At 45.1% G+C, this 15,260-nt stretch overlaps 1 protein-coding gene across 1 annotated transcript in view; it reads left to right on the forward strand.

Annotated features, from left to right (window-relative positions):
• NUP205 (nucleoporin 205) overlaps positions 1-15,260 on the forward strand; it is a 525,888-nt gene that overhangs the window by 177,654 nt on the left and 332,974 nt on the right. Inside the window, exons 14-15 of the mRNA XM_069227955.1 lie at positions 1,137-1,187; positions 11,516-11,725. Of these exons, the coding sequence (XP_069084056.1) occupies positions 1,137-1,187; positions 11,516-11,725 (261 nt within the window). The remainder of the gene's footprint in view (positions 1-1,136; positions 1,188-11,515; positions 11,726-15,260) is intronic.

A 15,260-nucleotide genomic window follows, 5' to 3' on the forward strand; every position in this document is an offset into this window, starting at 1 on the left:
AACAGTTTGGGTGATGTGTGAGTAACTTTCTGTGGATTCCTATACATCCAGCTCTGCAACCATCACATTATTATTTCTCCACCAAGAATGCAAGTTCTTCAGTCTCTTCACAGACAGCCTCTTTGATATACAGTTGCAACTTAATAAAAAAAAAATCCCCTGACTGAATGAGCCATATTTTAGGCTTGCACAGTGCATCCATAACCTTTCCTGTTAGCACTACATGCAACCTAAAATACAAGTTGCTGTTAGAGACCGAATCATTATAGCCTTCTTCATAGTTAAGGACATAAATCTCCTTTACCAGTTTGATCAAGAACTCCCTGTTTGCAGGGAGTCACTCTGACCACTTTCATTGTAAACACACAAATTTGTTTTATCACTCATTGTAATTGGAACGACTTTGGAAACTGTTTGTATGAAGGATATCTTGCTTCCTTGTTGTTTTTGGAGGGTACTCAGCAGCCTTTCCTGGATTTTCATTGTACTTTATAATTATGCTTGCCCCTCGTACATCAATCTTAGAAAATACTCCAAGTATTCCTGTCACTGTGAAAATTTTTGCAGTGAACATCCCTTAGGTTCTTGATTGCTCCTCCCACCATCCGCCTCTCCACCTTCATACCGCTGATACCTTTCCTTTGGATTCTATATAGGTTTTGGTATTGTATCTGCAATTTATAAACCTAGCTAGATGTGCACATGTAGTCTTGAATTCCACCAACCAAGCTTGTTTACCCCTGCAAACCTATCAGAAGTACTTTACAGACTGATTTCCTTTTCAAAGACCAATATGTTTCTGTGTACTATTAAGAAATGAGTTTGAATTTTGTGTGACATTTCTGTATCTACTTAGTTGGTGTGTGGTACTTGTGAGTGATGCAAAGTATTGCCTGCCCTTTTGATGGCATGCATGTTGCTTACTGTAAAATCACCTAATGTAATCCATAACTATGTAAGCAATTTGTTGAGGATTGGGTACAAATTGATCATTATTTGTGCTGACCATGTTAATTTAAAGACCTGACTGGTTGTTATTTTAAATGGGTACTAATCTGATAGTTGTGAGCTTAAATATAAATGGAAATGCATAGTTTAATGCTACATTATTTATTCCTTTATTTGTTTCTTTAAAGATTTTGCAGACTGTTCGAATGCCTGGGCAAAAGCAAGCTGTTGGCATTGAGGTAAGGACCATTAACTTTCATCTGTTGAAAGGGGAGCTATACATTGTAATGTTTTGTTTTAATCTTTTTGTTTGCCTTTAACTCTTATTGTTGTGTAATGGTTCTTGTCTGATCTTTACTTAGTTACTCAAACTGAAATTTAATTTCTGTGCACAAAAGCAAGCATGGTGTCTCAATTGCAGGCAGACAATATCTTAATTTAAATTTTAAATGGTATTTTGCATGTAATAGACACTTCTAGTTGCAGATTACTTACCTGTGAATTTTGCCCATGTGTCGCACTGGATCCAGAGGATTTTCTGAGCAGTACCCCTGCGTGCCATTAAGTGGCATCCAGGTCCTTTATAGGCACCACCCTGGCGTGCTGAAGTCAGTTTCTTTTCTTTCTGCGCCAGCTAGTGCTGATCTGAAGTGAGCTCCCCCTCAGTAAATTTTTGACTTGCCTTTTGACTTTTTGTCAGAGACTTTTTGAGTTTTCAACTCCTGGTGCATTGAGGATGTCATGGAGGAAGACTGGGTTTGAGCCAAGAAGTTCCTGTCATCAGACAATGTTGGTGACCGCTCCGCACCTCATTTCTTTAGTGACTGGAGGGTGACCACGACCTGAAGTTGTGCTCCGAGTCTCGGGCCATGAATCCGAAGGCTTGAGGTAGTGCTCCCTCAAGCTGATGGCAGCCCCGATGCTCAACTCTGCACAAGTCGAGGTCCTGGTGTAGAGGAAGATCTCAGGAGCAGTCATAGAGTTCTCCATTGTCGTCATCCCACTCCAAGTCCTCTGGACAATCAGGTAAGTCGAGGCACAAGAAGAAAAACAAGAAGTCAAAGCATTCTTCAACTTTCTTGTCTGTTGGCCGATAAGACGAGGGAGCGTCTGCGCTGTAGGCCTCGTTCCAAGGAACCTGAGCAAACTCCGCACCTCCCTGAGTTTCAGGGAGCCATGGCATCCCCTGCCTAACTCCGAGAATTTTATGAGGCAATGTGCCTCATTTTTGGGCAGCCCGACACTGCTGGATCATCTTTGTGCTCTCTGGATACAGAAGGGGCCTCTTTGGGTTCCATGCTAGTGGCTTCGATGATGCTTTAAAACTTTGGCTCTCGGCTGGGTGCAGAGGTCAAAGTCTGAGTCAGTGCCCAATGTAAATCAGTGGAGACTGGAAGCGGGAGCGGGGGGAGAACTACAAGGCAACACCAAACTTACACTCTCATCTGCACAGGGGCGGCCGGGTGCAGAGTGCCAACACAGCATCAGTTGCCCAACAGTGCTGCTTACAGGACATGGAGATCAGAGGCATCTAGTCTCCCTCAGAGTCGGACTCCATAACAGCCTGTTGCTTCTCCTTGGAGCATTGAAGGCATTTCTTCCCTCTGTCAAGAGGAAGATGATGCAGGTGTTCACGAACAACACCACCGCCATGTGGGACTGCAACAAGCAGGGTGGGATGGGATCGTGGACCCTTTGTCAAGAGGCTGTGCGCCTCTGGTTGTGGCTGGAACAGCAGAGCATATCTGTGGTGGTTCAACATCTGGCGGGCTCCCTGAATGGCAGAGCAGACAATCTCGTCCAAACATGCCAAGTGGATCACAAATGGCGTCTCCATCTGGAAGTGGTGCAAGGCCTCTTTCTGTAGTGTAGAGAGCCTTGGTTAGATCGGTTTGCCTCAGCAGTGAACATGCAATGACAGCAGTTTTGCCACATTGGAGTTTCCAAGGCAGCAATCGTTCCGAGATGCTTTTCGCCTGGAGTGGAACTCAAGCCTCCTGGATGTCTTTCCTCCCATATCACTTCTGCACAGAGTTCTCAAGGAGATCAAGAATGACTGGGAGCAAGTAATCCTTGTGGCTCCAGACTGGGCACAGACAGTCTGGTATTCCAAGCTGTTGAGCATGTCCATACATCCTCCAATCAGACTACCCCTTCGGGAGGATCTTCTGTTGTAGCAACAGGTGAGGGTTCTGCACCCAAAACTGTCAACTCTACGCCTTCTTGCGTGGAGATTGAGTTGCAACAGTTGACAGCTCCTGACCTCCCCCCCACCCCCTGAAGTCTGTAATGTAACTTTGGTAGCCAGGCATCCCTCCACCAAAACTGTATATGCCTATCATTGGAAGAAATTTGTGACATGGTTACATGTCTGTTGATCCCCTTTCTGCCCCTCTCTCTGAGGTTCTAATGTTTATCCTTTTTCTGGCTCAGCAGGGTTCTTCTATGCCGTTTTGAGGTTGCCTGATCAACCTTCTTTGTTTAAGTCCCCTGTTGTACATAGGTTCCTTAAAGTTCATATACATAGGTTTCCTCTGTTACAGGCTGAACGAATAGGCTGACCATGCGGACTCCTCTTGGCAGTTGCAAAGACAGTATTTACTGTCGCGACAGGGAGAAAAACACTGCTGACTGCACCTCAGCCCTGCACTAACTGCCTCTACAGTTTTTCTCAATAGTCTGTTCTCAGTCAGGCCCTTTTATAAAAATCTATACAGTACTTTACTACACATGATTATTCATAGATAACTTGCAGGTGCAAAATTGACAGCACTCAAAAACATGTGACCCCATAACTCTGAATTCCAAGGTTGACATTATTCGCTCTTTATTTTACATTCGCCAAAGGTTTATGACCGATCATACTTTGACCTGTGAATGCTTATGTTCGCTTTTGTGAATCTAATTTGTTTGAAGTGTGTGCTGAATGCATTGTCTGTCCGAGACTCCGGGGTGCTCAAAATGTGGTTTCTTCCCTTTACCCATTGTAAGTTGTGTACCTGTGTGCCTTGAGCTGATTGAATTATGAGCCCATTGTCTAATCTGTCTGCGATCTTATTTGTAGGTACGAAGAGTGTGTTGGGGACTTGTGTGCTTATATTGTAAATACCTGCAGGTTGGTCAGATATGAGTTGGCCTTTAACAGATGACCCTTTCATGTTCCTTATTCTGCTACATCCTTGCATGAACCTTTCACCCTACTCGTGTCAATGGGGGGGGGGGGGGATTTGTTTTTTGATTGTGAACAGCGGTGTGCCCTCTATTGGTGCTGGATGTTGCGCAGTGTTTTCACATTTCATGTTCACTGTAGTACGCTTATTTTTTACGTTTCCTACAAACGTTCTCCATCCCCATTCATTATGCCCGAATAGGATCTGAATTTGGTTTTTACATTTCTGATGTTCACTCCTTTCGAGCCTCTCCACAATTGTGCTTCTGACATTAAAAACAACCTTCCTTGTGGCTATTACATCTGCCCTCATGGTGAGTGAGCTGCAGGCATTGTCATCTAAGCCGCCGTACCTTTCCATCTATCCTGACAGTGATGCTTCGCACTTGGGCTTCTTTTCTACCAAAAGTGTTTACGCCCTTTCATGTAGGCCAATCCATCAACTTGCCTACTTTTTAGCACCCCAACATCCTTCTAAGGAAGAGGAGAGACTCCACTGCCTGGACCTAAAAAGAGTGTTGGGTGTTCTACCTTGATCGTACAAAAAGAGTTCCAGGTTGTTGACCAACTCTTTGTCGGTTATGTGAGAAATGACCATCTCCAGATGAATCATACCCTGCGTCAAGATCTGCTATGCACTGGCCAAAAAAGCAACCCTATGAGGGCTTGCATGCTTATTCTACTCGAGCTGCAACCATTGCGTTAAAGCGCACAGTTCCAGTCCTTAATATCTGTCAGGTGGCAACATGGGCATCCTTGCACATGTTTACCAAACACTCCTGCCTGGACAGTCTGGTTTGTAGGGACGGGGTACCGTGCCTATTTGATCCTGCAGGACTTTCAAGTATGATCTTGGCTCTCAGACCCACCTCTGGGGATGGTATTGCTTGGGTATCTATTCAGAGCTAAGGAATCTGCAACTAGAAGTCTCTATCAGATGAACAAGTTACTTACCTTCGGTAATGCCTTATCTGGTACAAACATATGCTAGTTGTGAATTCCTTAAAGACCCACCCACCCATCCTTCCTGCTCTGCAAACTGATTTCCAGGGACAGGAACTTTCGCTAAAGGGCCTTCATTTTGATGCACCAGTAGTCAGTGTTCTTCATGGCTCTGCACTTTTGTTGTGGAAAGTCGTGAAAAGAAACTGGCGTCAGCACTCTGGGGTGGTGCCTGTACAGGACCTGTGATGTTATATCCGGCGCAGACACCGCCGCCGATGAATGCAGAGTTGATCAGTGACACCAAACTGCGCTCAAGGGTGTACTGCTCAGAAAATTCTCCTCATCCAGTCTGACGCCTGGGGGAAATTCACAGGTAAGGAATCTGCCAATAGAATGTCTCTACTAGTTACCAAAGTCATTACCAAAGGTAAGTAACCTGTTCGTTAACTTCTGTTGTACCTGATGTTCAACCCTCTGCTAGAATAAGGAATGGCAGTGTTAGTGGTGGTCTGAATTGAATGACATAGGATAGAATAGTAAAACATTCTCCTGCCTTGGCCCCCTCTGCCATCAGAAGCCTGAAAGGACTCAACACTAAAAAATCTCCTCCACCACAAATTGGCTCGCTCCCTTCTATTGACCTCTATATTCAAAATTACCTCCAGGTCATGAGCATTACTCTTCTGACCTATGCGCAGTACTTTCCACGCACTCTACTCTTTGAAGGGATTTTGGGGGAAAAAGGGGGTTCTACTCTCTACGTCATCTTACCCCTTTATTCCAATTTCTTGAATCTTATCCCATAAAAGTGCCATTTAGACCTCAATAGCTGCCATCAGTTACATGTCTTGTTGTCTGGGTCTGTTTGTGTTGGCACCATACCACCACTTTAATCTGAGTTTATTCACTGATTGAATGCAAAGCGTCTCTATTTATAGGTGCAGTAGATACTGTCCCCAGCTGGTGGTCTTACGCCTTGCAGCACGTCCCCCTCTCTCTACACTCTGCCGCATGTCTTGCTAGCCAAGGTGCCAATGCTGCAGAGAGTAATTAGCAACAGGGTCCCAGTTCATATCTGCTTTTACCACCGAATGTCAGACCTGAAGGAGCTTGCTTAGATTATACCAGAAAAAGCCCTCTGACTTTCAGAATAAGGTAATCCTGATGGTATTGCATCATCCCAATAGAAGTTAGATTTTTATTCAATTCCTTTCCTGTTGGTAGTGTCACATAGCTTTGCAGGGGCGTGTGTGCCCTTAGTTCATTGGCTGCCCCCAGCTTGACTTGCCTTCCTTTCTCAATCTAATAAAATTAGAGTATAGTTTGTGAAACGGGATTTCCAAAAGATGCATAACACTGAGGTGGTCCAACCTGGCGAACTCAGGAGAACCATGCACGCAATATGTGATGTTATGTGATGTGGACATAGCCACTTAACAACCTACATTTAAGCCACTGCAACTGCTGCTACTTACCTTGGGAACCACAAATGAGGCAATTACTTTACTATGTATGTATTACCCTCACAGATGAGTTAAGGACTAGTTTGACTGGCCTGAAGGAAAGGTGGCAACAACACATTGAGTGGGAACTAGAAGGGAGAGAATGGAACTCAGTATTGAGGCAAATATCCAAAACATCTACAAGTGCCTGATTAAAATGGCAACAGTTTAATTTTGTACATTGGATGTTCTGACACCCACATTATGCAGCATGAATCTCTTTTTGGAGTTGTGTGCTGAGCATTATTCTTTTATGTAGTGATTGGATTTAGAATCCTGTCCCGATTCTTCCTCCTTTTCATACACCCATATCCCCCCACCCCTACCTTGGCCCCCACCCCATGGGTGTTGACGATCCACATTTGTTGGTAAGTCCATCCATGTGTGATGTCAGATGTGTGCCCAGGAAGACCCTATGCGTGGTCGCCATCTTCAGATTCTTTCTTCCGCCACGGTGTCTGGAAGCACCATGAAGGAAAAGAGCTCTGAATAATCTTGGAAGAACTGGATAAAATACAGAAAATTCGCACAGGAAAACACCAAAGATCACTGGAGGCCATGAACAACAATGAAGAGCAGAAGGTGGGAACCTTCTCATCTCCGACGGGGTGGGGGTGCCCCTGTCTGCCTGCCGGTGAGTATCATGCAGCCAGTGAATGCAGAGGAGGGAGGCAGCTTTGGGACATAGAAACGCCATCTTTAATTTCTGCCATCACAAGTTTGGATGCTGCAGACACAGTCAGCAAGCAAATGTGCTCAGGCACCACGCTCAGGAGGCACACCTTGGTGAGGGGGGCAAGTTTAAAATCGGAGGTGCAGGCATCAGCCATCCACATGTCTTTCACAGTTGAAAGCACTGCAACAAATCAAAAAGAATAAAGACACTGCAAAGGCGATAGGGGAAGTGAAGTTTGCGAAAGGAGGAATGCCTGCTGACCAACAGTTGAGGCATGCTTCTCACCAGCCACACAGCATCAACAGCAAGGATTCAACCAACAGGCTATGCAGCAGGCGGCCTCACCAGTAATGGCAACACCTGGCAAGACAGCCCTTTTGAGGGAAGCCAAGAGGAAGAGGGTAATTTCCAAGAGGTGGGACCATCAAGCAAGTGACTCCCTTGGCCCAAAGCCCCACCACCGAACACCAGTGGTGGGGGGAGTAGGAGGATTCCTCCAGGAGTGGAATTCAGTCACCTCAATCAATTGGATACTTAACATATGAAAACATGGCTACTGCATACAACTAGTCAATAAACTGCCTCCGTCCCTCCAAGGAGAAAACCATTGAAGGAACAAGGATGCATACAACTGTGGCAGGTGGTCAATTAGCCCATTATAAAACAAGACAAAGAAACAAACAGTATACTATGGAACATGAAGAATGGGACTACTCGCAGTATTTCTAGTATCAAAACAGGACCTTACACTAAGAACAATACTGGATCTCAGATACCTAAATAACTTAATGACAACTAAGCACTTCAAGATGACTACTCTGCATTGCATAACCCCACACCTAAAGGGGACTATAGACCTAATGGATGCCTACCTGCACAATGAACCAGAAGCTCAGGAGTTAACTCAGATTTCCCTTCGACAAGGTACACTACCAATTCAAGGTACTCCCCTAAAGTCTGCACCACAGGTGTTAATGGAGTGCCCTGACAGCAGTGACTGCACACCTAAGGAGGCCAGGCTTTTCCCTCTACCCACACCTGGACAACTGGCTAGTAGAGGCAAGTTCAAATAGAAGTGCCAAACAGGCAAACGGTCTACTCCACGGTGTAACAGCTGGGTTTCCACATAAATCATGAGATGTCTTCAACGTGCTCAGAGCAGGATAAAGTCTTTCTAAGGAAGACCTTGAGCGTGCCTACCCAGTGTCCAGAAGGTCAATGGCAAATATAAAGCAAACTTGCTTTCACCAGAAGTTTCAGTCTCTGACAATGCAGGCAGTAATGAAACAAATGGGAATGCTGGCATCTTGCATCCCACTCATACCTCAGGCACGACTGCACATTCAACCTGTACAGGAATGGCTCAGGAACAAATGGGGAGCTGGAAGATCTAGTGGTTGTCACTGCAAAACTTCAAATGGAAATACATTGCTAGAGTGCAAGCAATATATCACTAGGACATTTTCAGGCTACCAGTCCCTGTGGTGGCCATAGCAATGGACTCATTCCAAAAGGGGTGGGGAGCGCACATGGATAGTCTCGGTCAGTAGACTCTGGAGCCCAGCGGATGCAGTCAAAGACATAAACATGCCTGAACTCAAGACTGTCTTCCTGGCACTAAAAGTGTTCTGTGGCATGTGAGGAGTAGATGGTCCTGATGGGAACAACAAAACAACAATGTTCTGCCTAAACAATCGGGGGGAACCAATTGGTTGCAGGGGGAACCAATTGGTTGCAGGTCTCACAGCTAGCACAGGAGAAAAACAAATGGATGAAACATGGGGTACAACTCTGCTGACAGTATACCTTCCAAGAAACCAGAACATCAAAGCAGGTAGGCATGCTCCTCCCAAATATGGAAAATAAACTAAGAAATGCTAGACAATGTCTTGGTGGGCACACCAAGCATAGACCTATTCTCAAGCCCAAAAAATGCAAAAAGCAGACACTTCGTGTCCAGATATCCACATCAGGAGTCCAAAGGGATTTCCCTGTCTTTAAACTGGTCAGGAAAATTTGTGTACACCTTTCCACAGATTCCCCTGATCCTGGACAAATTCAAGCAGCCAGAGATGACACTCATTCTCATCTCCCCACCTTGGGTCAAGCAGACTTGGTTCTTTCAGCTACTGGAGGTGTCCAAGGGGCCAGATCACACCGCTGAGGGGATCGTAGGACCTTTTGAGGATGCAGAATGGGAGGGTATGTCATTTGAAACAGCTACATTCAACCTGGCCACATGTCTCTTGAGTATCTGGAGTTCGGACATCTAAGCTTACCAACCCCAGTTCCACTCCTCTCCCCCTCCTCCCCCACAAAAACCAATACAACTATAAAATAAGTGCACAGCATGTGAATCCAGACGAGGATTCCTGTTGCAAAACTTACTTATCACTAGGAGTAGTTTTGCAGCATGAAGGGTTTTCTCGATTCAAATGCGACCCACACGCCTACCCAGAAATGTGAAGGGACAACAGGTGAGGTCAACAACATATCAGGAGAAGAGATAGTTCCAAGGGGGGAAAAATAATTTGAAGATGGCGACCACGCATACGGTCTCCCGGATGCACGTCTGATGTCATGTGAGGGATAGACTTACCACCAAATGGTTGTCGACGACGCTCATGAAAAATAAAAAAAATAGAGTTAGAAGTGAGACACAGTTCCGGGCCCAACCACTAGGTAGCAGAATAATGCACAGCCTGTGAATCCACAAAGAGTGTCAAGCTGCAAAACAACTCCCAGTGGTAAGTAACCATTTCTTTACTGGCCAAAATGTATACAATTTTAACATTAACATACTCCAGTATGCTGTTCTATAGAAGCATATTTCTAGCGCACAGTTTGGACGTACTCGGTAATTGAAGGTGTAGGAAACTGGCACTTGTATGTTTTTTTTTTCTTTTTTCTTTCTTTCTTATTATAAAGTAACTTTCTATTGCTTTGAAAAGCCCCACTTGGGAAATCCGACTTCAAAGTCTGGTCCTGTGAGTTAAATCTTAATGTGCACCCAAGAGCGTTATGCCAAACCCAAACAAACTCTGCATTCTGTGCTCGGATTTCTTTGTACTGGAAAGAAGATGGCTGCAATGGGTTTCCCAGCCACCCTAGTTCATTAGAGTGCTTTATGGTTAAAACTACATTTTTTCTCAATGCATTACTTTGTGGACATTCAAACATAGCAAGAGCCACAAGCTGAGAAAACTACTTAAAAGTTTATTACAAAACATTTACGTCATTCACTCGCTAGCCACCGCTTTAGGGATAGTTCCCTGCTTTATATTGTATTAAGAGCGTGTGTTCTACAGCAGCACATGCTACATATGGAAAATCTTACTTTCCTTGTAACATTCGATTTGTAGCTGCTTGTGCTGTAAATTCATGTGCACCGTGCCGCCGTCCCCAGATACGAGCCCATTCTACAGATATTTTTACATTGCCTACATTATACTTTAATTCGTGGAGCATATGTGTATATTTCAATATCCAGTTTCTTTCATCTGCTACCTTATTAAGGTGGGAGGGGACAATCTGAAGTGGAGTTTTCTTATATTGGTGCATCGTGGGCTTTGGGAGAGGATCACACATCATCTAGAAACCAGAACTTTTATTTTAAAGTAAAATGGCCTAGGAAACACCCATGTAGTAGATTGCATGATGAAGCAGAGCATGTGAATGTATAGCACTACAAGCAACAAACTGATAGTTACTGGGTAAATAGCATTTCCTTCTACGTCACTTTCTTCTAGAGTATCATAAAACCCATTTGGATTACTCATATTCCAAAAACAGATCCAAGACTGCACCACATCTTATGGAATTATGATAATGTCTCAGCATTAGAAGGGAGAACACGGGTATTGTTATAATTTTAGGTCATCAAAAAGGCACTGGAACTTTGTTGCGGAACATGAGTTAGAGATGCTAAGTATGTTACCCATCCTGCTCTGGAATCGTTTTTCTGAATTTGGAAGATGAGATTTAGCATCTGACTTGCAGGAGAATACTAACTACATGGATCCAATGTTGTTTATATGGTGAGTATAGCCAAACAAACTCTGTATTTATTTATAAGCAGCTGCTTATTGGAGTACTTCAAACAAATGCTGTGCTCTGCATTTTAAGTATTATTCTGTTTGGGCTTACTAAATCTTGTTCTTGGGTTCTATTACTGATGTTGATTATGTGCGGCTACTTGCAAGTGTGCTTGAAAATAACCGATTTTATAGTAATCAAAGGAATAACTACTGTGTTATGTTTACTGTTTTTCCTAAGGTGGAACTAAATGAGATAGAGTCTCGCTGTGAAGAGTACCCACTCACCCGCGCCTTCTGCCGTCTCATTAGCAATCTGGTTGAAAGTTCCTTTCCTTCTAACCTGGGGGCGGGGATTCGCCCCCCTGGCTTTGATCCTTACCTCCAGTTTCTGAGAGACTCTGTCTTTCTTCGCTTTCGCACCCGAGCATACCGGAGAGCTGCTGAAAAGGTAATAACACTCCTGCATCGTCAAAAAAAGCTGCTGTATGTCCAAATTGCTGCCTTGAATGTTTCCAAATTACTGAACTTCAATTGCTTTCTTCTTATTTTGAGGCCCTTCTTTGCCCTTATTTCAGCTCTGGCTACAAGAGACTTACTGTTGTAGCAGCTTAATCTAGGCTATTGCAGGGATGTGCTGCCTCTGCTGTGCGATCAGGTTGTGTTTTGATGTGCGAGAACGGACAAGTGGATACTGATACTGAAGTGTGTGGTACCAAAATATCATTGTCAGAATATCATCTAAAATAAAGATTGATTCTTACATATTATTCAGCATTGCAGGATCTTTATTGTCAGAAGGTTAGAATAATCCTCTCCTCGATGCAAGGACAGCAGACTACTTCATATGTAATGTTTGTCCGTAGAATTATGTGAACAGGGTGTTATTCTCCATATGTGCATAAGACAAACGCACCACAAAAGGAGCTTATTTAAAGCTACATTGCAACATGTAAAATAAAAAAACTGCTCAATTCTGTCTAACATTGACTAAATATGTATCCATTGACTGCTATCCCTTTAAGGTTTCTAGGAGGATCAGTGCTCATTATGCATTGAGCTGGGAGTTACCCCCAGAGTCAGTTCTGATTCCAGCCAAGTGAGAAGGGTTCTAGAGGACGTGGAAGTTTTCACACACCAATTTTTCCACATACATTTTTCTCAGAATCTTCACTTTTACAGCTTCATTTGACATTTTGTGATACCATTTGTCAAGACAACCTCCTTCCTTTCATTTTTTACTGAACATTTGGGTCACTGAAGTGTTCCAATGTGGCATTAAAAAGGCAGTCTCAACCCACACAAAGTGTGTATGATGTGCCAACCTTCATCATATTTCCATAAAGAGTGTGAATTGTGCCTGAAAATTTAAACGGGATATTGAAAAACAAAGATTAAAGAGTGAATGGGAAACTATAAAATGATGCTTAAGGAAGAGTGGAGGTAGAAAAGAGTCTTCGGCACCCCCTCCCACCACCCCCAAGAAGCCAACCCCTCAAAAAGACTCCCCCAGGGGCATATCTGAAGGAAGACAGGAAAAGATGGCAACAAATCACTATCATCCATATTTCTGTTCTCACACCCAGGGAGGATCTCACAGGCGAAGGTCTCGACTGCAGCACGCTTGCTGTGAAAGAAAGGCTCTTTGAGGTCGAAATACTCAATCTTCTTCAGCATCGAAATCAAAAAGAATATGTTCTACCTCTTCACCTTCAGTCTTTACAGAGAAAAAACATTAATCGATGGTGCCGTCTCCATCAACGTTAAAACTGATGCCATTACCGTTGATACAGACCATTTTCTTGGCTTCAGTATTCCACTCTCTGATAATATTCCTGCATCTCTGCCATGAAAACACCCAATAAGAGGCTGAAGCTAGTGGATAGTGATACACCCGTACCTCTTAGGTGTGACTATGCTTCTATCCCTGTTTCTCTGCTTCATCTTTTCCCTCAGCCTCCACAACTGCAGGTCCTATCAAAAGTAAAAAATGGTTTCACAACAGTGTTCCTCATCACCAAGGAAACACATATCTATTCCACCAGTGACACCGTCCTCACTGAGAGGGAAACACCTATAGACACAGAACAAGATGATCTCCTGCAAGATTTCTTACTAATTCTTACTAACAGAACTTCCACATTTGCAGTTGCTGCATGTAAAGAAATGGCTCCCTGTTGCAGTTACCCCCCACTTTTTGCCTGATACTGATGCTGACTTGACTGAGAAGTGTCGTGGGACCCTGCTAACCAGGCCCCATCACCAGTGTTCTTTCACCTAAAATGTACCATTGTTTCCACAATTGGCACAACCCTGGGACCTAGGTAAGTCCCTTGTAACTGGTACCCCTGGTACCAAGGGCCCTGATGCCAGGGAAGGTCTCTAAGGGCTGCAGCATGTCTTATGCCACCCTAGGGACCCCTCACTCAGCACAGACACACTGCTTGCCAGCTTGTGTGTGCTGGTGGGGAGAAAATGACTAAGTCGACATGGCACTCCCCTCAGGGTGCCATGCCAACCTCACACTGCCTGTGGCATAGGTAAGTCACCCCTCTAAGCAGGCCTTACAGCCCTAAGGCAGGGTGCACTATACCACAGGTGAGGGCATATGTGCATGAGCACTATGCCCCTACAGTGTCTAAGCAAAACCTTAGACATTGTAAGTGCAGGATAAGCCATAAGAGTATATGGGCTGGGAGTCTGTCAAAAACGAACTCCACAGCTCCATAATGGCTACACTGAATACTGGGAAGTTTAGTATCAAACTTCTCAGAATAATAAACCCACACTGATGCCAGTGTTGGATTTATTAAAAAATGCACACTGAGGGCATCTTAGAGATACCCCCTGTATTTTACCCAATTGTTCAGTGCAGGACTGACTGGTCCCTGCCAGCCTGCTGCTGAGAGACGAGTTTCTGACCTCATGCGGTGAGAGCCTTTGTGCTCTCTGAGGACAGAAACAAAGCCTGCTCTGGGTGGAGGTGCTTCACACCTCCCCCCTGCAGGAACTGTAACACCTAGCAGTGAGCTTCAAAGGCTCAAGCTTCGTGTTACAATGCCCCAGGGCACTCCAGCTAGTGGAGATGCCCGCCCCCTGGACCCAGCCCCCACTTTTGGCGGCAAGTCCAGGAGAGATAATGAGAAAAACAAGGAGTCGTCACTGGCCAGTCAGGACAGCCCCTAAGGTGTCCTGAGCTGAGGTGACTCTGACTTTTAGAAATCCTCCATCTTGTAGAAGGAGGATTCCCCCAATAGGGATAGGAATGTGACCCCCTCCCCTTGGGAGGAGGCACAAAGAGGGTGTACCCACCCTCAGGGCTAGTAGCCATTGGCTACTAACCCCCCAGACCTAAACACGCCCTTAAATTTAGTATTTAAGGGCTTCCCTGAACCTAGGAAACTAGATTCCTGAAACTACAAGAAGAAGAGGACTGCTGAGCTGAAAAACCCCTGCAGAGGAAGAACAGAAGACACCAACTGCCTTGGCCCCAGACTTACCGGCCTGTCTCCTGCCTTCCAAAGAAACCTGCTCCAGCGACGCTTTCCAAGGGACCAGCGACCTCTGAGGACTGCCCTGCTTCAAGAAAGACAAGAAACTCCCGAGGACAGCGGCACTGCTCCACAAGAACTGCAACTTTGTTTCAAAGGAGCAGATTTAAAGACCCCTGCAACTCCCCGCAAGAAGAGTGAGACTTGCAACACTGCACCCGGCGACCCCGACTCGACTGGTGGAGAACCAACCCCTCAGGGAGGACCCTCCGGTGACTCCAAGACTGTGAGTAACCAAAGTTGTCCCCCCTGAGCCCCCACAGCGACGCCTGCAGAGGGAATCCTGAGGCTCCCCCTGACCGCGACTGCCTGAACTCTATTTCCCGACGGCTGGAAAAGACGCAGCCCCCAGCACCTGAAGGAACGGAACTCCTGTGCAGGAGTGACCCCCAGGAGGCCCTCTCCCTTGCCCAGGTGGTGGCTACCCCGAGGAGC

The sequence above is a fragment of the Pleurodeles waltl genome, chromosome 4_1, assembly GCF_031143425.1.
Source record: "Pleurodeles waltl isolate 20211129_DDA chromosome 4_1, aPleWal1.hap1.20221129, whole genome shotgun sequence".
Taxonomy (NCBI): Eukaryota; Metazoa; Chordata; class Amphibia; order Caudata; family Salamandridae; genus Pleurodeles; species Pleurodeles waltl.